Source organism: Euprymna scolopes, chromosome 5 (genome assembly GCF_053919585.1).
Source record: "Euprymna scolopes isolate OS-2025 chromosome 5, ASM5391958v1, whole genome shotgun sequence".
Taxonomy (NCBI): Eukaryota; Metazoa; Mollusca; class Cephalopoda; order Sepiida; family Sepiolidae; genus Euprymna; species Euprymna scolopes.
In genome coordinates, this window is record NC_136486.1 from 34,973,222 (window position 1) to 34,996,550 (window position 23,329).

At 34.1% G+C, this 23,329-nt stretch overlaps 1 protein-coding gene across 2 annotated transcripts in view; it reads right to left on the reverse strand.

Moving 5' to 3' along the window:
- Positions 1-21,543, reverse strand: part of LOC145276766 (uncharacterized) — a 448,989-nt gene extending 427,446 nt beyond the window's left edge. The window contains exon 1 of one of the 2 annotated variants that reach the window (XM_080128020.1): positions 21,097-21,543. In XM_080128020.1, coding sequence (XP_079984146.1) covers positions 21,097-21,204 — 108 coding nt within the window. In that variant the 5' untranslated portion in view covers positions 21,205-21,543. The remainder of the gene's footprint in view (positions 1-21,096) is intronic. The other variant, XM_080128019.1, reaches the window with a different exon arrangement.
- Between the last annotated feature and the right edge of the window lie 1,786 nt (positions 21,544-23,329).

Sequence of the window (23,329 nt, forward strand, 5' to 3'; positions counted from 1 at the left end):
ATCCACAATTCTTTGTACATCATGTAGTATAATGTATTCATATAACGTTCAAAGTATTTTGGAAGTTTGTTTCTAATCCATCTTTAATCTAATGCATTAAAAAAGTTATATGAGCAAACTGTTTCGTCACCAATAAAGTTGTATGCACCGTTTCCAACAATAGAAGAAATTGAATACACTCTTTTCGATAACAGAAGGAAAGTTGCTTGCACAGTTTCCGACAAATTGTTGCAGTCACTAAAATTGTCCGACGACAGAAAAAGAAGTTGTAAAAACTGTTTCCGAAAACAGAAAACGTTGTTCGCAATAACTTTTTACTGACAAAACGTTGCCTGCGCTGTTTCCGAAAGCAGATAAAGTTGTGTGAACCAACCGTTTCCGACAATAAAAAAATAGCATGTGCCAAGAGTTTCCGAAAACAATAAAAATTTGAATGCACAGTGTTTCCGACATCAGAAAAATTTGAATGTATAAGTGTTTCCAACAACAGAAAACATTGTATGCACAAAGTGTTTCCGATAACAAAAAAAAAAAAGAATTTTATGCACCAAGAGTTTTCGACGACGACGACGACGACGACGACGACGACGACGACGACAAAAACAACAACAAAAAACTGTATGCACCAAATGTTTCCAACTCCAGAAAAAATTGTATGCATTAAATGTTTCCGATAATAGAAAAATAAATATGCATCAATTGTCTTCGATCATAGAAAACGTTGTATACACCAATTGTTTTCGACAACAAAAAATGTTGTATAATCAAATGTTTTCGACAACAAAAAATGCTGTACAATCAAATGTTTTCGACAACAAAAAATGTTGTATAATCAAATGTTTTCGACAACAAAAAATGTTGTATAATCAAATGTTTTCGACAACAAAAAATGTTGTATAATCAAATGTTTTCGAAAACAAAAAATGTTGTATAATCAAATGTTTTCGAAAACAAAAAATGTTGTATAATCAAATGCTTTCGACGACAGAACATATTCTATTAACCAAAAGTTTCGGACAACGGAAAAACTTGTATGCACAAACTGTTTTCAACAACAGAAAAAGTTGTATGAATTAATTGTTTTCGACAACAGAAGTTCGTTACACCAATGGTTTTCGACAAAAGAAAATTTGTATGCATCAATTTTTCTTTCAACAGAAAAAGTTGTATGCACCAAGTGTTTCCGATTACAGAAAAAAGTTGTATGTACTTTCTAACAATCTGAAAACATGCTGCGTCCAACAACAGAAAGCATTTAACGCTCTAAATGTTTCCGACCAGAGCAAGTAATTTCCTGTGAGTTTAGACACGGGGAATATCAAAACAATCCTTTTGATTTTTCCGATACAGTTATAATTTGTCGAGTAATACAAAACACCTTAAAAGAAAAATAAATGCCAGTGATTATTTTCTTATTCTTGATATGCAATCAAAATACTGTCATCTGCTTAGACAAGCCACCATTTTATAATGAGGAGCCATGTGTAGATATTTGTATAAGTTTATATCAATAACTATATTTTATCCGAAATAAATATATTATAACTCAAGTACCAATTTTTCAATCTTGACCCCTTACCAGTCCCTTTTTTTCCGGGTGAAAACTGAGTAAAAAATTTTCCACATGTCTGACTACTCTATATACCAGATTTCAATTCTGTACATAAAAATTTCCTTGAGTATATAGGTCGAGAAGTGTCCTTAAACACATTCTCACTTTCGCAAATATATATTTTAGTGTGAACATTAGCGGAGCATGATTTTGTTCTTCATTTTAGATGAAGAGTGTGGACGTGTTCAACATTAATAAACGTCAACACGCTTAGTACGTTGCGATGAGTAATTGTTTAAGCCACGCTTCTGCTTTTTTTTTTATATCATAAAACTAGCATGGTTATCTGGCGTTGCTCGGGTGAACGAGCAACAGAATAGAAGAGTCCAAAATGTGTGCAGATTTTCTTTTCAAAACAGACACTCGTTTAGCTGCAACCGCTGTCACAAATTTCCCCTACTCTCTACCTGTGCCTGAATCTAAACGCAAATTCCATGAACAAAGTTTCCTTCCGAAAACTGTAAACACAATATCGTGCTGCTGCTTCTAAGTTGATTATTACAGCGTAATTTTTTAATCTGATGTAAATAAGTTTCTATTGAGCTTTCCTCTTAAATGATCAAGCTCTACCTAACTTCCACCATTACTGATCATGTTGGCTCACCATTTACGTAATAGTTATTAATCTTTAATCTAAAGTGGCCTCCAGGCCTTGATAAGCGGTGACCCCCAACACACAAGTAAAAAAAAGCAGTCGAACATGCGTTATATGGAATACCACACTGGACATATTTAAAATCTAACAGTAATCTAACGTTTAATGTACACTGCAAATCAACCCACAAAGATTACTATGCACAAATCGACTCACATCTGAATAACAAAATCAAATCAGGCCTGATAAGTGATCTCTTTCTATTCAGAATTTGTAGTCCACGATATTCAAACGAAGAATTCAAATATATTACAAATTCATTTAAAACAAAAGCGAACCACCTTGCACTCATTAACCCTTTTCGTCAAATGGTTTCCATGTAAAAAAAAAAATAACTCTCGCTACCCCCTCTCTTTCTCTCCTTCTATATATGTAACGTTTCTGGAAACCAACACGTTGTAGTCTCAGTCGCAAAGCAGACGAATAATAAAAAAGAACTTTAATTCGCTTTTTGTTGTTGTTGTTATTGTTGTTGTCGTACAACGGCTTTTATTTTCTCATTATCTCGTTATCGCTGTGATGTACCTCACGTGATCGCATTCTCGAAATGCGATCGAAAGTCATCCACGTCTCTAATATGATCGTCTTCTCGAACGTGCTCTTTCTCCTTTTTATAGTCTGCTTTTTCCTTAACGTAACGTCATTTAACTCAGGGCTTGGTATTTGCAGATAACCGTCCGCGCTATGTTACACACACACACACAGACACACAGACACACAGACACACACACACACACACACACACACACACACACACACTTCTGTGGAAATATACTTTATATCCTTATAACATATATCAATCCTTATTTAAGAAGCTCAATATAATTACAGAACAATATAGAGAATAAATGACAAACAGTTATATTCCAAAGTTCATGATGTTGACCATCTTACAATTTATTTCTTCAATTCAACTGACATTTACAATTCTTGAGAGTATCTGTTTCGTTGCACAAAATCAATCACTTAATTATCATATCAATCAGTTTCTACATTCAAAATGGCCTAATGTAAACATAAGGTATTTACAGCTTCTCTTCCAATTTTCGGATTTTTAATCATGTCAAAACACACTTTATCTCCTTTTGATAGAGTGATTGTTGCTATTTCTTCTGATGAGTTACGGGCAAAATAGATTTACTGATTGATACAATAATTATATGATTGATTTTGTGCTACGAAACAGATACTGTCAAGAATTGTAAATGTCTACTGAATTGAAGGAATAAATTGTAAGATGGTCAACATCATGAAGTTTGGAATATAAACTTTTGTCATTCATTCATTATATATATATGAAAGAGAGAGAGAGAGAGAGAGAGAGAGAGAGAGAGAGAGAGAGAGAAAGAGATAGATAGATAGATAGATAGATAGATAGATAGATATAGATATGTATATACCCAATCTCTTTCTATCACTTCCTTTCTTGCTTTGTCTGGTTACTGGGAAAAAAATCGTTAACGAATTACTACATAATAGCATTAAAAATTGCCATAAATATCGAACCTCCAACTAATCCTGTTCCCTTTGACTCTCAGAAGAATGTGTATATAAAAAAAATAAAATGACTTTATATGCTGTCCCTGGCAATGATGGGAAAGAATATATCAGCTTTGTGTGTGCCTTGTGTGGTTTTGATTTCCACACACACACACACACACACACACACACACACACACACACACACACACACACACACACACACAGACAGACACAGACACAGACACACACACACACACACAAACACAAACACATACACACACACACTTTCCTTTATATAATAGACTAACCTGGGTGCCCGGCGTTGCCCAGATGTTAGGACGTGTGTGTTGAGCAAAAAACAAACAAAAAAAAATGTGGTAGTAAGCAGGCAGGCTCGAACCCTAACCGCGAAGGAGGAAAAGAACGTGAAAAAAAAGATGACGTGTTTGCCGTTGCGCCCATCACCAAACCGGAAATGCCGGAGGTTGAAATTAAGCATAGACAATCGAAAAGAGGAGATGACTTTCGAAAATATGGGAGAAAAAAGCGACCCATACCTGTAGAAAAGTGCCCAGTTGAGGGTGAAGGAATCAATTTTTTGGGTCAATTTTTCGATATTTGTCGTCCGAAGGGTCGAGCTTCGAAACGATACCGATATCGTAAAAATCTGTCGTCTCTGTCGAAAGTTTCAGGCAGGCATACATACATACATACATACATACATACATACATGCATACATTTAAACAAACAGGTGAGATTTTTTATATAACAGATAATTATTTTTGTAATGCTAATAAACGCTTCAATTCATGGAGGTGGCAGTGGCTAAGTAGTTCATGACACAGATTGAAAACCTGGGTGTGAAAGTTCGAATCTAGTTCGTTCTCAAATAACACTTTCACCAAACCAACACTTGACCTTATTGTCCATCCACCCAAACAGGACGTAAAAAAAACCAAAAAACAAAAACAAAAAAAAAAACGCTTTAATTACTAAAATAACAAACTCTAAACTAATTGATCTATGGTCATTTTTAATATTTAGGGGAATTTTCCGAAATTTTGCACTATTACCTACCTACGTACCTATTAGTGTTGGAACGATTAATCGGAATCGAAATCGGGATTTGGAAAAATAATCGGAATATTTGAGGGCATCGGAAAATTTTATACCGATTTCCGATGCCAAAAACGATTCTTTTGTGTTTTTTTTTGTGTTTTTTATTTGATTTTGTTTAAAGCTAAATCTTCCATTGCTGGTTATAATGATAAAATAATAAATATTTATCGATTTTAAAATACCAGTAAAGCTACAATCGATGGATCGTCTCCCACAAGTATATTTTTACATTTAGGAAAATATTTGCACATTTAACATGTTTGTTTTTACGGTAATCAGATAAAATATACAACTATATAGTCAAATATTTAGAGATTTATAAAGAATCGGAACCAGAATCGGTAATTGTATCGGAATCAGGAATTTATTACGGAATCGGTAATTGTACCGGAATCGGGAAAAATATTGGAATCGTCCCATCACTAGTATCTATAGTCGTACCTATCTACGTCACATTCCCAAGACATCATAAATCCATGGAAATTTCACAGTATCATTTTTTTTTTTTTAAATAAGAACGTCACTAAAATTAAGGTTAGGTATATTTTATTTATTGCGTTAGTAGTAAGAGCCGTCGATAACTAACTCAGAGGATTTGGGCTTTTCATGGGCTGGGCGGAAGAGATGATTTCAGTTGCACGTATACATAGACATAAAAGCAGGACATATACATTTTTATTATCAGTAAGTGGAATCCCGAGGTTTGCGGCACTTTGACAACGCTGTTATAAGACTCCTATGAAACTGAGAATTCTAATGTTTCTTTAACTGGTGTTATACTTACTTATTCACTAATAGGTCACTGCTCATCAAGGCCCGGGGGTCACTCACAAATAAGAGTTAAAGAGATTGTCACTTGGACAATGATCGCCACCACAAAAAGAAACAGAAATAAGTGGATGGTAGAATATTACCTTAGAATAATTGATTATTCAAGAGGCCGGCCTGTGAAGTATTTGTTTACATAGGACTTGAAGACGACCATGTTGTAGTCGGTTGGGAAGCAGTCTCATGATATTTTGTTCCACAGATGGGATGTTCTACGAAAGAAACTTTGTTCGCGGAAGTTTCGTTTACTCTTTAATGAAGATAGAAAGATAAGTTCCTTGCTCTTATTGTAGCTAAACATGTTCTTGCTGTGACTGTCTTGTGGGCGGTAGGGGGGTTAAACTGCTGGAGCGTAATTGATCACTTACCATGAACAAACGGTACATGATTATATATATATATATATATATATATATATATATATATATATATATATATAAGGCTGATAAGAAAGAATTTGGAATTTTGATTTCAAATGATGTATTTTCATATAAATTTTCGTTATAATAACATTTACTTTTACATATCAGTTTAAAGAAAATGTTGCGCTTTATCCAATCGTTTGAATTACAACCGTTTTAAAACAATTATGTCTTATTTTCAGAATGTTGAATACAAGATTGAAAAGAGCAAATTTGCACATTTTTTTTTTTTATTTCAATGCAAGCTAGGCGAAAAAGCTGTTGAAACAATCTTGGAGATTATGAGCGTAGTGGCCGACCATCAGATGTTGACAACGACCAATTATGAGCCTTAATCGAAGCCAATCCACGCACATCTGTTCGAGAACTTGCTTCTGAATTAGACGTAACGTATACGACGATTTCCAACCACTTGAAAGAGATTGGAAAGACCCCCCCCAAAAAAAAACTTGAGAAATGAATGCCTCACGAATATATGAAAAAATCAGTTTGTATAAAATATCTATATTATTTTTTGACTTTTTGAGATGGTGATTGGCAGTTTGTATTATTTAGATTATATGGATTGGTGCTCTCTACCTTGAATGTTATTTTCACAAAGTTTCGTCCGATGTAATCCTTAGTCTTCTCCAAGTGTATCTTGTCGAACTCGGGAATCTTTCTGTTTAACTCGGGAATCTTTCAGTCAAACTCCAGAATCTGCACGGAATTTCGAACAGAAACCTTTATTTAATCCACGGCAGTAGCATACTTTTGTCGTGACCAGGTAGAAATCTTAAGTAATTCTCAATTGTATTCTTAGTATCGTCTGTACTTAGAATTGGAAATTCAACCTCCAAAAGAGTATCGCTTAGAGCTGCTTTGTTTTGTTTTTAATCTACCAGGGACTACGTTAATCGAGCCCAAACTTAAATTCCAACATTTAACTCGTTTTTATTTTTATTTTTTTAATAATATGCACGTTGAAAACTGTGTATCCGCCTATGAAATATGCAGTTTATTAAAGGCATGTCGAAAACTCCAAGGCGTAACGGATAAAATCATTAAATCATTTCTCTCCAATAGGCTCATAAGAGTAGTGGTAGATGGTCAAAAATCGGAGGCCTGCAATATAAATGCTGGAGTCCCTCAGGGGTCAATCCTGGGTCCAACTCTCTTCCTGATCTACATCAATGACCTCCCTAAACACATATTTAAATCATTCGTTGACATCTATGCTGATGACAAGACCATCTGCAGCAACACATCAAAGGCTGTAAATGACAAAGTTCTCTCTGATTCTCTCTCCTCTGATCTCGAGCGCGTGGTTCAGTGGAGGAAGACGTGACTGGTTACCTTTAATGCATCCAAAACCAAACTCCTATCCTTACATCATCAACGCTCTGATCCCCATCTGGCATCAATTGTGATGGATGGCTCTCGTCTGGGTGAGACCCCGTGTTTTGACAAGTCTTCAAGTCCAACGTTAACAAATTCCTAATGAACCGCCCCCTTAAGTAAACACTTCATCAAATCTCCATACTAACGTAATGTACTTGCAATAACCCTTATCCCTGAGTGGCTTCCGGGCCTTGATAAGTGGTGATCACTGTGTAAAAAAAAATAAAGCACTAGATAAATTGAGTACTACACATGAATTAAATAAATAGTTCAGTTTGAAATTACGTGCAGAATTTATAGTCAAACAGAAAGTTCCCGATGTCGAGAAAACACATCTGAGGAAGGTCGGTGGTTTCATTGGTCGAAACCTCGTGACAATGACACTCATAGTGTGAAGATTAGTCTGAATAATTGAAATAATCGAAATAATAAAATATTGATATTACAAACGTTTACTATTTTGTACGGCTCCAAAGTGCTCGTCATTAGCAAAGCGAGCAGAAACTTTAAACATGTATGGATTCCATTTTTGTGAGATGGTTATTTACTTCTTTTATGGCCGACTACGTTAATCGAGCCCAAACTTAAATTCCAACATTCAACTCGTTTTTATTTTTATTTTTTTTTTTAATAATATGCACGTTGAAAACTTTGTATCCGCCTATAAAATATGCAGTTTATTAAAGCCATGTCGAAAACTCCATTAAAATTAAATAATCTACGGAACTTACGCGCCTAAATGAAATGAATAATGTTTACAAAGATTTCTCCTATAGAGGGCGCTCCGAATCACGGATTCAAATTTGGTCCCTAGTACCGATACTATTACTACTACTACTATTACTAATGCTGCTTCTGCTTGTTTTCTCTAATAGACACGTGGTATGTTTTGTTTTTTTTTAATTTTTTTTATTTTGATTGCCCTATTTCCGGTTTGTCCTTTTATTTACGACGTACTAAGTCTTTTCGCGGGTTTATTAAAACCTGGAACCTGATGAATACTATTAATGATTGTATACGATTAGGTTAACGCAAGTTGCTATTTAAACCATATCTGGAGGTCGATTGCGGGTTTATACCTTTCTCCAGCAGCTATGTCCTCCGTTAATTCTTGGGAGGTTATGGATACTCCCCGTAAAGGTATCTGTTCATGTAATTGTAAAGTAAGGGTTGCGCAACTTCAACCACACCTATCATATTTTATTCCAGTCGTAAAGAGGAGTCCAGACCGGAGTAAATGAAGAGCACGTGGAGCATCTGCTATTCCCAAATGGTTACCCATTTAGCATTGACTACGCACAATGTCGCTTAACTTCGGTGATCTAACTGGAACCGGTGTGTTAACGTGATTAGGTAATATCAGGGCGCAAATAATCCAAATATATCCGATAGATTTTGAAGTCAATCTAGGTCGCGACGGTATACAGTAGGCCTATCACGCACCTTTTCTTTTTAGTATTTTCTTGGGAAGGGCGGGTATCAAATCTATTAATGCAAATCAAATACATGTGAATTTATTCAACAAATATATAATTCAACATTTGTCAAAAAAAAAAAAAACAAACAAAAAAAAAAACTGAGGCGCTTATGCACTTACTGTACCGCGCTATTTAAAGAAGAAAAATGAAAAGTATTTTCAAGTTAAATTCAAGTTTTACGATATCTTTTTTAAAATTAAATTTTTTGGTGAAAGTACAGAAAGTACAGTTACAAAACACTCCCCATGTTAAGAATGGCTGTCTAAATAATAACGTTATTATTTCAGTGCGGTACAATAAGTGCATGTTACCAAACATGAATACTAGATATAAATTAAACGTTCACGGAAATCTTTTTCAACCACCAAATTAAAAAAAAATCTTATAATCGGAAAATCGGAAGGTTTCCTTAGGCGCACTATTGGATCTGACAGGCCGAGAGCAGGCTTAAGGCTTTTTTTTATATTCATCAAATAATGCGTTTATTTTCTTACGTTTTTGTGAGAGAATTTAAAAAAAATGTTTGTTTTTTTTTCTTTTATAATTTCCTTGATTTTGTCTGTAATTTAGTTAGTTTGTTTGTTTGTTTGTTTTTTCGTGCCTAAGTCAGCTTTCGTATTTTTATGTTGGTCGGCAATGAATGTCGGGTTCTTCAGATGCGGATATCATTGTTTACTTCCATTAATAAATAATAGTTGACTTTTATGATCGAAGCAAATATTTAAAAAAAAAGGCAAACATTCACAAGATTATATCTTGTGTTATTTTCGTGGGCATAACGCAAATAGCAATTACTCAGACGTTAACGAGAAGACGAAAGAAGGATTCTCATTTTAGTAAATAAAATAAACAAATTCGCCCCGCTACAATATAATATATATATATATATATATATATATATATATATATATATATATATATATATATATATATATATATATATATATACTAGCAGGGAAATTGAATGTATGATCAACGAATGTTTCACAGTCTTATATTCTTATTATCATCGAAATCGCTGAAATCATCCATTTTTTTTCAATCAAATCGATTATTTGCCCGCTCTAGTTGGGAACCCCTCGCAGTGCACCAGAAGGAAGCGCACATGCCTCCATGCAGTTGTGCTTTACACAGAAACATTAATTTCGAACACGTAGTAATCATATCAAAGAACCTACTACTATTTTATATCGGGCCTTTCGGCTAGTGCGATAATATCTCAAATGAGTTGATATATATATATATATATATATATATATATATATATATATATATATATATATATATATATATATATATATATATATTGTTATAGTTTCCAAGATGCTAATCTGATGAAACACCGGTGTTTATAAAATAGTGCTCAATAACAAGTAGAGCTAGTGCTCAATAACAAGTAGAGCCATATTATTATATCGTTTTTTTTATTTGTAAAAACATTAAATATATATATATAAAATCGTGTTGACACACCGATCTCGTCAGACCACTGAAGTTAAGCAACGTTGAGCCTGGTTAGTACCACCAGAAGGGTAACCATTTCGGAATTCTAGGCGCTGTACGTGCTCCCGCGTTTCTCGGCATTTATTTCACGCCGTCCTATACTTCACTTCAACCGGTATTTAACAATGTCGACTCAGATGAGGTGTGATTGGATATTGCGTATCTCCTGCCACAAAAAAATTCACGCGCAGACACCCCTCCGTGGGTATCCATAGTCTGTCAATCAAAGACTGAATGAAGGTGCCACACACACACACACACACACACACACACACACACACACACACACATATATATAATGCTCATATTGTTAATGTTTCCTAGATTTTAATCAAATAAAACCCCAGTGCTCATAAGAGTGCTTTATTATAGTGACATTAGCTTTATCTATATCAACATATATTACTACGTATGTGTAGTCGTGTTTCAGCTGCAAACTGGACTTTAAATGGCCCAATGAAGCTCGATTTCGAATGAGATCTCAGCTGAAACATGTATGTACATATGTATTCCATAATGTTTGTATAAAGAAAGGTATATATATATATATATATATATATATATATATATATAATTGGGGGTTGTTATTTTCCAGAGGTAAGGTAACCAATGGAGTATAACAAGGTTAATACAAGAGGGCTCAATACCAAGTAGAGCAGGGTATATTTTTAATTTGCTTTCACACAAGCAGTAATTGTTGCTACACAGTCATGAGCATGTTTCGGTCTTCTAGTATTTAGTAACGGAGACCTCTTCATGCAATCGCGCTTACATTGAAAGGAAGATTAGCGTTTAAGATAAAGACACTGAATGCCCAATTGGATGTATAAAAGCTTATTTATTTTGAAAATTGCGATTGCCACTATAAATATCATCACCATCATCATCATATCGTATAAATCCGAAGGATTCTCTCTACAAAGACATCGAGTTCTTACGAGAGCGACCACGTGAAGGTTGCCAACATCCTAAATGAAAGTGGTATTTGTAGAACGAACTAGAAGTACATATATATACATACATACACACATATATATACACATATGCATACATATATATATACATACATACATATATACACACATAAATACACACGCACACACACATACATATAAATACATACACATGTATATACATAAATTCACACGCGCACACATACACATATATATATGTATAAATGATAGCAAGTATAAAAAGTAGGGTTACTCTATAAGCGTTTAATAATGAAAAGAACTCAATATTAAAACGACACAGCTAAATAACAATGGCGGTAAAACCTAACTACTATGAATGCTATAAAATCTATGCGAAAAGTTATACAAACATACACACACACACACACAGACACACACACACACACACACACACACACACACACACACACACACACACACACACACTTTTTGAGTTTATTGTAAACACGAGCATATTTGAAACAAATTTAGAACAAATAAAAACGCAGTGTCTCATGGGACAGAGCTATAAGGATAATAAATGGTAATAAAATGTACTTAGCTTTTACACCTTACTGCAGTTTCACGGCATCACCGATCATCAAAAGTGTTTTCGACTGGCATCCATCGAATTAGATTAATGCCAGTCGAAAATAATATTCATGACCGGAGAAATTGTAATAAATTTCAAAGCTAAGAACGTTTTATTACAATTAAGTCCTATATAATTTTATACACACACACATGCCTGCTTGGGAGAATTTGAATGCCTGCTTGAGAGAACTTGAATAGCCGCTTGGGAGAACATGAATGCCTGCTTGGGAGAACTTGAATGCCTGCTTGAGAGAACTTGAATAGTCGCTTGGGAGAACATGAATGCCTGCTTGGGAGAACTTGAATGCCTGCTTGGGAGAACATGAATGCCTGCTTGGGAGTACTTGAATGCCTGCTTGGGAGAACTTGAATGCCTGCTTGGGAGAACATGAATGCCTGCTTGGGAGAACTTGAATGCCTGCTTGGGAGAACATGAATGCCTGCTTGGGAGAACTTGAATGCCTGCTTGGGAGAACATGAATGCCTGCTTGGGAGAACATGAATGCCCGCTTGGGAGAACAGGAATGTCTAAAGTCAAGAACTTAAATGCCTAAAGGAGAGAATTTGAATACCTAATAGACACTGTCTTCAAGTATCTAAATTCTCTCTGTACAAGGGTTTATCAGGATAAGCGGATATGAGGATACTCGCACTTAGAAGTAAAGCCTGACTAAATATTCAAAATAACAGTATTCCAACCCCAAATAAACTCCCCTCGTTACGGCAACCCTGCACGGACTGAAACGAAGATTGGTGCACGTTCTCTAAGTGATGCTGCCTACAGTAAACACTGCTAAGCTTTATACTCCACCAGACCTGATGAATTATTGTCCTGGAATCCAGTAAGACCAAGAGAAATAAACAGGAAATAAGTGAAACAACAATTTATGCGTCTAACTTCTTTAATAACCCAACGTTTGCGAAATAAAAGGAAAGTGTAATGGATTATTCGAATGCATCTCATATTAAGATCAAGTCGTAGTCCCAAAAAGGGTCTCCTTGGATTTTGAGAATTTCGACGAAAACAATTAAAAAATGAAACAAAAGACAACTTGATTTCCAAGTAGACACAACTTGCGAATGTTGTGGGTCTCTCTGCACAGGGGTTTGCTAGGGCAACCTGACTTTTCAAATCAAATTGTTAGGTGGAAGTACAGAAAGTATAGTTACAAAACACCCTCCCCATGTTAAGAACGGCTTTCTAAATAATAACGTTATTATTTCAGTACGGTACAATAAGTGCATGCGTACCAAACATGAATACTAGATATAAATTAAAAGTTTATGGAAATCTTTTTAAACCATCAAATTTAAAAAAATCTTATATTCGGAACATCGGAAAGTTTCTGTAGGCGTACTGCTGGATTAGAAGGCCGAGAGCAGGCTCGAGGCTGTTTTTTTATATTCATCAATTAATGCTTTCATTTTTTTACGATTTTGTGAGAGATTTTAAAAAAATATGCTTGTTTTTTTTTTCTTTTAAATTTTCCTTGTTTTTTGTTTATCATGTTTTTTTTTGTCTCGTATGTTTTTTTTTTTTTTTTTTTTTTGACGCCAAAGTTAGCTTCCGTATTTTTACGTCGGTCGGCAATGAAAGTCGGGTTCTTGAGATGCAGATATCATTATTTACTTCGATTGCAAGCAAACCTTAACTAAATATTCAAAATAACACAGTAGTCGAAGCCAAAATAAAAACCCCTCCGCAGCTTTACATCACACTAGCTTATACGAAGCATGGTGCACCTTCTACAATTAATGCTACCTACAGTAACAGCAGAAAGCTGGATACTCAACCAGACCAGATGAATTCTTGTCTTAGAATCCGGTAAGACCAAGGGAATGAAGGTTAACTAGTCAAATAGTAAGAGGAAAATAAATTTTCGCTTTTTTACTAACTCAACATTGAAGATGTACAGGGGAATTTAATGGAATGTCCGAATATTATATATATACTAGAATTTCATCCCGGTGTTGCCCGGGTGTTTGGAGGTGTATGTTGAGCACAAAAAAAAAAAGAAAAAAAAAAGCGGTCAATTTTTTAAAACTTTTACCCCTATTATGCCCCTCTTAATATTTCTTGTTTTGGGCTCAAATCAAGTTATTAAGTTAGATCCATGTCCAAGGAACCTATATCTAAAATTTCAAGTGTTTAGACCCCAAATTGTCGGAGGAGTTTGGTAGAGTTCTCAAAGGTCAAATCGTTGAACTTTGACCACTTAACAGCAAAATTTCTGACCGAAAACAGATTACAAAGATTTTCTCAAATCTCAGGACTCTGTATATCAAATTTCGAATCTGGAAACTTAAAATTGACAGAGTTATTGCGTAGGGAAATGTACACACACACACACACACAGACACGCACACTTATATATAAATCATACTAGCTGGGGGAGAGTGTCTGGCTCTACCCGGGCGTAAAATACTCTTAAATAAAATATACTATACTATATACACTTTTTTATATTAGACTAGCTGGACGGGGCAGTTTCGAGCGGGGTAAAATACGCTTAAATATGATATTTTAATTTGTCCGGATTTCGTATATATTATTATTATAGAGTTGTGATTTCAAAATAAATAATGTATTTAGGTGCCAGCAGCTAGAATCGAAACCGATACTGTAGCATTCAAAGCTGGTGACGTTACCACTGTACCAACGTGACACGCATATTAACCGAAATTAAAAATAAACTAAGATGAATGTACAAAACGTTTCACAGTTTTTTTTTTTCACTTTTTACCCCTTAAAAACAATTTTAACCGGCTAAAGACCCATAAAAGAACGTCCCTTAAAAATCCTATCATTTGAGGCCCCTAGTGCCCCTCTGCGACTTTTAGTTTCGGAGGAGATAGAGTTGTAAAATATGGAGACAGACGGACAGACAGACAGACAGACAGACAGACATATACCCTTTTATATATTAGATTATGTATCTTAAATAAAGGTTAAGTGTTAGCCGCCAAAAGGGGTCCTTTGGTTTCTGGAAACGTGGATTGGAGTAACTTTTGCATTTTAAACTTTAATTCAAGCCGCTATATATAGAAAAATAATTTTATAAAATTAATAGTAGGTTCTCTACAGTGCAATGTAGACTACAATGTATTGTGGACTAAGTCACTGCGGGGTGGCATGTAAGGCTCTTCCTCGATGCATCTCAATGGTCCTCAACTACAGCAAGCAATCAATCGATTTGATTGGAGTATAGGCAAGTACATCGAATTCGATGATCATAAATTATGGGAGTGAAACATTCGTTAATCATCATTCAATCCCGCGTAACGTCAGGTTTTTCTGCTAGTATATATATATATATATATATATATATATATATATATATATATATATAAATATATATAAAATGACTGAACAACAACTTATGGGCGCCATTTTATACAACATGCCAGCTCAAATAAAAAAGACCGCTCGGCGAATGGAAAAGATATCCAGAAAGATCGGAAAAAAGAATAACTCTGTCGTGGTCAATCAGGCGTGCTTGAATAATGACTTGCTACCAAAACAAACAAACAAACAAACACACACACACACACACACACACACACACACACACACACACACACACACACACACACACACACAAAGTTTTAAAGATTTTTATCTGTGTAAAATTAATCTAATTTAGAATATGACTAGTACATACTTTAATTACATGAATTTGAAAATATGAAGAGCATTGTGTATTCAGTTGTGTGTGTGTGTGTGTGTACACATAGGTTTAATAAAACATGTTGAGAAACAATTTAGCAAGAGTTAAACACATATTTATTATACGCAAAGGAAACACAATTAAAGGTGAAAGTCCTTAATTCGCGGAGTTTCGAAGAAAGACTTTCCTTCTCGTCAGAGATTGGGAATTAGCAAAATGCATAAAGAAATTTTGCCAGTAAAGTGTTTTAAGAAACTAAGTATGAAAATGATTATATTAGCGTAAAAAGGAAATATAGGACAATGATCTCTCTCTCTCTCTCTCTCTCTCTCATATATATATATATATATATATATATATATATATATATATATATATATATATATATATCCATCCCGTCACACAGTCATTCAAAAGTTAATGTGTATTTGTCTTTCGCCTTCTACACCGATTTATACATTCTTTTTTCTTTTCTTTTTAAAACTTTCCTGTATTTTTAATCCCTTTTTTATGCCCATTTATTTTTAAAACTGCACCGATTCTGATGTTATTGCAAAAGGAGCATGAATATTCGTGTGAACACTGGCGAAGGATAAGTTTTCCGTAATTTCTGACTTGTATATAACCATATGTGCGTGCGACTGCGGTGCACTGTGCAGTCTGCTTTAAGCGTTATTATTGTAGACTATGAAAAGTGTGTGTGTGTGTGTGTGTGTGTGTGTGTGTGTGTGTGTGTGTGCAGACGTTTCATCTCGGGGACTTATGAACACACATGTGTGTGAGCGCGCGCACACACACACACACACACACACACACACACACACACACACACACACACACCATTTCATGCATGGCGGCAAAGGTCGACCAACGGATTGTCAGAGCAGTTAACGCGTCCACCCAACAAATGGAAAAGAATGAAACCGACTTTTCGTTCGTGCTTAAAGCTTATCAACTAATACGTTGCGTAAAATCAGACCCCCACCCCCCACCCACGTCTCAGCTTTTACTGGAAGAGGAAGAAGGAAGCTATAACAAATACACCCCCCTCTCTCTCTCTGTCTCTTATACATAGCATAAATCACAATCGCAGGTACCCCTCACACCACCCGAATACATATATCAGACATATTTGTGTTTTTAAACGCTTCATTTCTAACATACTAAATGAAGTAAAATACTTTTGACCATTACGGTGGTGATAGGAGTATATTATATGCATTGATTTTAGTATTTACTTCAACAGTGCTCAATACATGAGTAGAGTTAGATATCAAGTTATGAAAAATATAATTATGACAATTAAGCTACACAGAGGCTTCCGCCGTTTCATTGTTGGAGGGAACCGTTTTAATCTGACGATTCCCTGCGAAGGTGAAACGCGGAAGCGTCAGATAGCTTACTTGCCATAAAAATATTTTTATAACTTTCTAGTGTAACTTATCTGACGAGATGCTTACCGTGAAAATTTTTTTAAATAGCATAAAAGTTAAAATTGTCTGGTTGGTGTCGAAACAATTGTAATATTCGAAAACATACAAATATGATGTTATCTTTTTCCTTGTTGTTTTGGTTTTTGCAAGTATACGTGAATGCTCGATTACAGAAATGTCACTCATGTTGATTTATATTTGAGACAATTTACAGGGTTTTAATTCTTATTGATATATGTACATTGCCATTGGTTAATAAATTTTAATATATTAAACCTTTGAAGAAATCTTCTCTAATATATATATATATATATATATATATATATATATATATAAGTATATATATATATATATATATATATATATATATATATATACATACAATGAGAGAGAGAGAGAGAGAGAGAGAGAGAGAGAGAGAGAGAGCAAGGAGGTAGATGCGATATAGATGAAACTTCTATTTAATTAGACTAGCATATGTCTATATATGTCAAGTTAAGTTACACACACGCATGTATAACACACACACACACCCGCACACACACACACACACACACACACACACACACACACATACACACACATATTACGGATTTGTTTAATATATAACAGTGCTCAGTGTCTGAGTAGAGTTAAGTTAACCTGATGAACTGATTTTCGTTGTTGTGTGGTGTATATAAGTTGAGGTTTCCGTGTACGCGAACCAATCTATAACCGAACTCTTTAGTTAAATGAGATATTGGTTCTGAACAAACTCGCCAATGTAAGCTGAAAAATCCACCAGCAATAACGATTTTAGCATATAGATCGGCACTTCTGCGTTACACAGACGGCACCATTGTTAGGGGGGGGGCGGGCGACAATTCCCATTTCTTCTTGATCAAATAACACGGCAAATAAATAACAAAGATATTTTGGTAACTTTTTCCGACGTGCCCCAGCGTATTATAAACACCCCAACCTCGAAAGCCGTTCTTAACATGGGGTGGTTGGGGGGGTGTTTATACTAAGTTGGGGCAGGTCGTAAAAAAATACCGATATTTTTTCCGAACACAAAAATATTTGAAAACCAAAACATTTATTGTATAAAAATGTATCAATATATAATTGTAAGAATATAAGTCTGTGTAAGGAAATATAATTTTGGTAAAACAATCTTTGAATTAAAGGAACACTGGATCTTTTTTTCCTAAACATTTTTGAATCAAAGTAAAATTGTCCCTTTAACCTGTTCTCTGGCCGAGAAGCGCCACCTGGTGACAGGTTAGTGAAAAAGCGCACCAAAAAAATAGCACCGTCCGTGTAATGCAAAAGTGCCTATAGATCATTAATAAATCGAATTTATACCAAACTTTATTACCTATTAATAAACTATCACACACACACACACACACACACACACACACACACACACACACACACACACACACACACACACACACACACACAGGTTCTACGTCTACAATATGCAAATTCAGTGAATATCCCTAAAATTCGAACCGCTTCGAGGCCGTATATTGACGATGTATAGTACCGCTGCCAGTAAAACTACGGAAGAGGCGAATGCTTCTGTATTGTTAGCAGTGGGAGCTCTGTTCCTGTTGATGACGTTACATGTGGATACGAAATGTTGTTTTTTTTTTTTTTGCTTTCATTATATTATTAATTTTGAATGAACATATATATATATTTTTTTTTTTTATATAAATGTATAAATGACGTAACGAATCGAACTGCAAACCGTGCAGACTGCAGCGCGGCGGCAGCGCCAAGTTCGAATTCAGTTGGTTCCACAAATATTTTCATCAAACCCTACACCTGACCTTGTCTCTAGTCTCTCGGAGAGGAGGTAAATAAAATAAATGACGCGCGTGCGCGCTCGCGCGTGTACAATTCATGGAGGTTCGACGAAGTAACATTCATTTCCAACGTTTTCTTTTCTTTTCTTTTTTTTTAACATAAACAACAATGGTGGTAATAGACGTAATACTTGATGAAGGAAGAGAATAAAAGAAAAATACGCGTAAGTATTTAAAAAAACAAAACAAAACAAAACAAAAAACAAAACAAACAAAATCACTGAAGCAATTAAAGTTAATAGAGAATGATGAAGATGATTTAATTCCGACATCTGAATAATAATAATAATAATAATAATAATAATAATAATAATAATAATAATAATAATTACTCTGATTTCGTTTATCAACATCTCCATGGAAAGAGATGATATTCATTTCCAAAGGATTTTCCAATAATAATAATAATAATAATAATAATAATAGAAATATAAGAAGACTTATTGTCAACCAGATTCCAGGGAATACCATCAAACCATCGATTGTGTTGTCAGTGAGAAATCTTTGATGATGACCTGTGTGAAAACTCCTATATTAAGGACAAGCTAAAGTATTTTTTTAAATTTTTATAATAATAATAATAATAATAATAATAATAATAATAAACGACTTGTTGTCTCCGAGACTCCAAGGAAAACAACTGGTTGTTGTAAATCAGTAATGTCTGACGATCGCCCATGTGAAAACTCCTAGTGAGTACAAATACTACTACTACTACTACTACTACTCATCATCATCATCATCATCATCATCATCATCATAAAGTAATCACTGATAATATGAAACCTCTTAAAATAGTAATAAATTCCAGGAAACGAAAAACTGTAGATATGCAATAAATAAATAAAAATCCCATATTCTCCCCAAACCACTCTCAAAAAGGAGGGGCAATGGCACCAGCACCGGTTGATACTACAGAAAATGATTGCAAAAGGAACTAGAATGATGGAAAAGGCAGAGGGGGGGGGGAAGGAGAGCACGATCCAGACCTCCACTGGAAGGCATTGAAATTATTAAAGACATAGAGGATCATTATTGCTAGTTCGAATTTCAGAGAGGAAACAAACGGCCATTATCAGCATAGCAATGGTAAACGGCTGCTGCGAGAACGAAGAGTAGTTTGCGACAGAAACGGAGAGCACTGGGAAGTGGGACTCTGGTCGAGACATTTTGTCGCTCATATTCCAGGGAATACCACCTGCATCTATTCGTGAACGATCACTTGTAAATGCTCATGTAAAAACTCGCGAAGAAGCAATAAGCATATATAGTAGTAGTAGTAGTAGTAGTAATAATAATAATGGCAGGAGCAATAATTGTTAAAAAACACTAAAAATAAAGATGTCTATAAGCACAACAACATTATGACAGACGGTTATGTATTTACTGTTTGACTCTATTTTTAGCATTTTTTTTTCTTCCTGAAATATAAAAACAGACAATATCTCTATCCAGAATGCACCCCCCCCCACACACATACACACTTTTTAGGCAGCCGGATATCCCGCTCCCCACAGTAAAAATCGACCTTGTGTCTAACTTTGTCCTCGTAGGAGAGGGGCAAGTAAATACGGACAATACTTTCTTTTTTCTTTTTTTAAATTAAAGAAACTCTTATATGTATATATTCGTCTGTTCGACTTTTTTTGCGGGTTGTTCTTCCTGAAATATTTAAAAATAACAACAACAACAACACAGACAATTGAATATCCCGATCCAGAAAGCTCCCCATTTTTGTTGGGGAGGTGGGAGACAGCTGGATCTTATTAAAAACTAACCTGGTGCGTAAGGTTGCACTCGTGGGGAGGGGCAGGGAGAACAAGTAAATAACGACGATAGTCTTTTTTTTTTTTTTTTTTTTACATTCACGAAAATCGAACTAAAGGACTGTTTTTTTTTTTTTTAATTACATTGGAGTTTGTTTATTTTTTTATTTTTTGTTTTCTGACAAGAAACTCTTCGAGAGTCCCCCCCCCTGCCCCCGACTTGCCCGTGATTTTTACCGGTGACGCTTTCTTATTATTATCCCCGCTTTTTTGTGTAAGCTTTTTTTTTTTTTTTTTTTTTTTTTTTAAAGGGGTGGTGAGTATTGTTATTGTTAATTCTTACCTTAATGTCATCATCCTGAGGTTCTATTTTCACCTTAACCGTGGTAAAGCGCGGTTGGACCGGCACCGTTCCTAAGTCCGACGTGGAGGTGCCGTCGAGTCGTTCCATGTTTTAACGTGTTTTACTTTTTTTTTTTTTTTTTTTTTTTTCAACTTTGGAAATAATTTGTAAAAGAAAACAAACAAAAAAAAATACAAAAAACAAAACAAAAACAACAACAACAAAACTCTTAGAAAGGACGATTCACTTCTAGCGCAGCCACCCCGGGGGCTGAACTAAGCCGAGGAGACCTTCGCATGTGATACTGCTAGTGAAACTCCACATTATATCGACGTGAAAGACGACACGAAGCAACATGAACCTTCATATTGATACGAAAAACCCGGCCCAGTAGTGCGACTATGCCGTCCTAAGCCCGTCTCTACCAGGCAAGTCAGCGCCGAACACAGATCGAATTTCGTAACATAAGAACTGGGGAATCTTTTTTTTTTTCTCTCTTTCGTTTTCGTTCGTCTTCTCTCTTTCCATCTCTCTCTACTCACCCACCCTCCCTCTCTTTCGCTTTATCTTTCACTCTATCGCACTCGATATCTTCTCTCCTCCTATCTCTCTCTCTCTCTCACGCTTTTTCTCTCTGAGTTCTTCGTTCAACTTTTTCCTTTCTTTCCTTTCTTTTATTTCTCAGGTGAAGAGTTTTTGTTCTCATTTTTCCTCGTCTAGAATTGCTAATGTTATATACTATTGTGTTCCGTATATTTCTTTCCTTTTCTACGATTGCAAGTTCACCTTCTTTCTCTCCCCCCCTCTCTCTCTCTCTCTTGAACACACACACACTCTATCTATCTATCTATCTATCTATCTATCTATCTATCTATCTATTTATCTATCCATTTATATGAGTAGCCTGCCTTCATCTATATAACTATCTAACCCCCTTCTCTCTCTATCTCTCCACTCCTCTTTCTCTCTCTCTTTTTATATATATATATATATATATATATATATATATATATATATATATATATATATATATATATATATAAATATATATATAAATATATATAAATATATATATAAATAGGGAGAGAGAGGGTGGAGAGGTATCTATCCTTTGCATAAGTATCTAATGTCTCTCATTTTCTCTCTGTCTTTCCTCTTTTCCACGCCATCTCTCTCTCTCTCTCTCTCTCTCTCTCTCTATATATATATATATATATATATATATATATATATATATGCGTGTGTGCGTGTATATATATGTATGTATATATGTATGCATTTATATATGTATGTAAGTGTACGTATGCATTTATATATATATATATATATATATATATATATATATATATATATATATATATATATACACATATTTCCTGGTTAGTATTTTTCAGATGTGAAGAAACCAATAAATTAAAGTATTCAATGCAAAATATAGGAAAAACAAGGTAGAACGAGATATATATTTTATTCATTTTACACAAAGAGTTTTATGTCGCTACACATTCATGAGCCTATATCGGTCAGCCCGTTACAAGTATGCACATGTATGTGTAACGACAGATAAATGCCTATAATATATATATATATATATATATATATATATATATATATATATATATATATATATAAAAATTAATACAATATAAATCTGATGGGCTGTGAAACAGCGAAACAGTACCGTATGTTGATGACTAATATATATTATATATATATATATGTACATAATATAAATCCATATTTATATTATGTACATATATATATATAATATAAACGCATTTATTTATAATATAAATACATATATATAATATAAATGCATATATAATATATATATGCATATATATTATATATATGCAGTTATATATAATATAATTGCATATATATAATTTATTTGTATATATATAATAGAATTGCATATATATAATAGACATGTATATATATAACATAAATGTATATATATAATATAAATGTATATATATAATATATATGCATATATATAATATAATTGCATATATATAATATAAATGTATATATATAATATAAATGTATATATATAATATAAATGTATATATATATAATATAAATGTATATATATAAATATATATGTATATATATATATATATATATATAATATAAATGCATATATATAATATAAATGCATATATATAATATAATGGCCCATATATTATAATTGCATATATATAATATAAATGTATATATATATAATATAAAT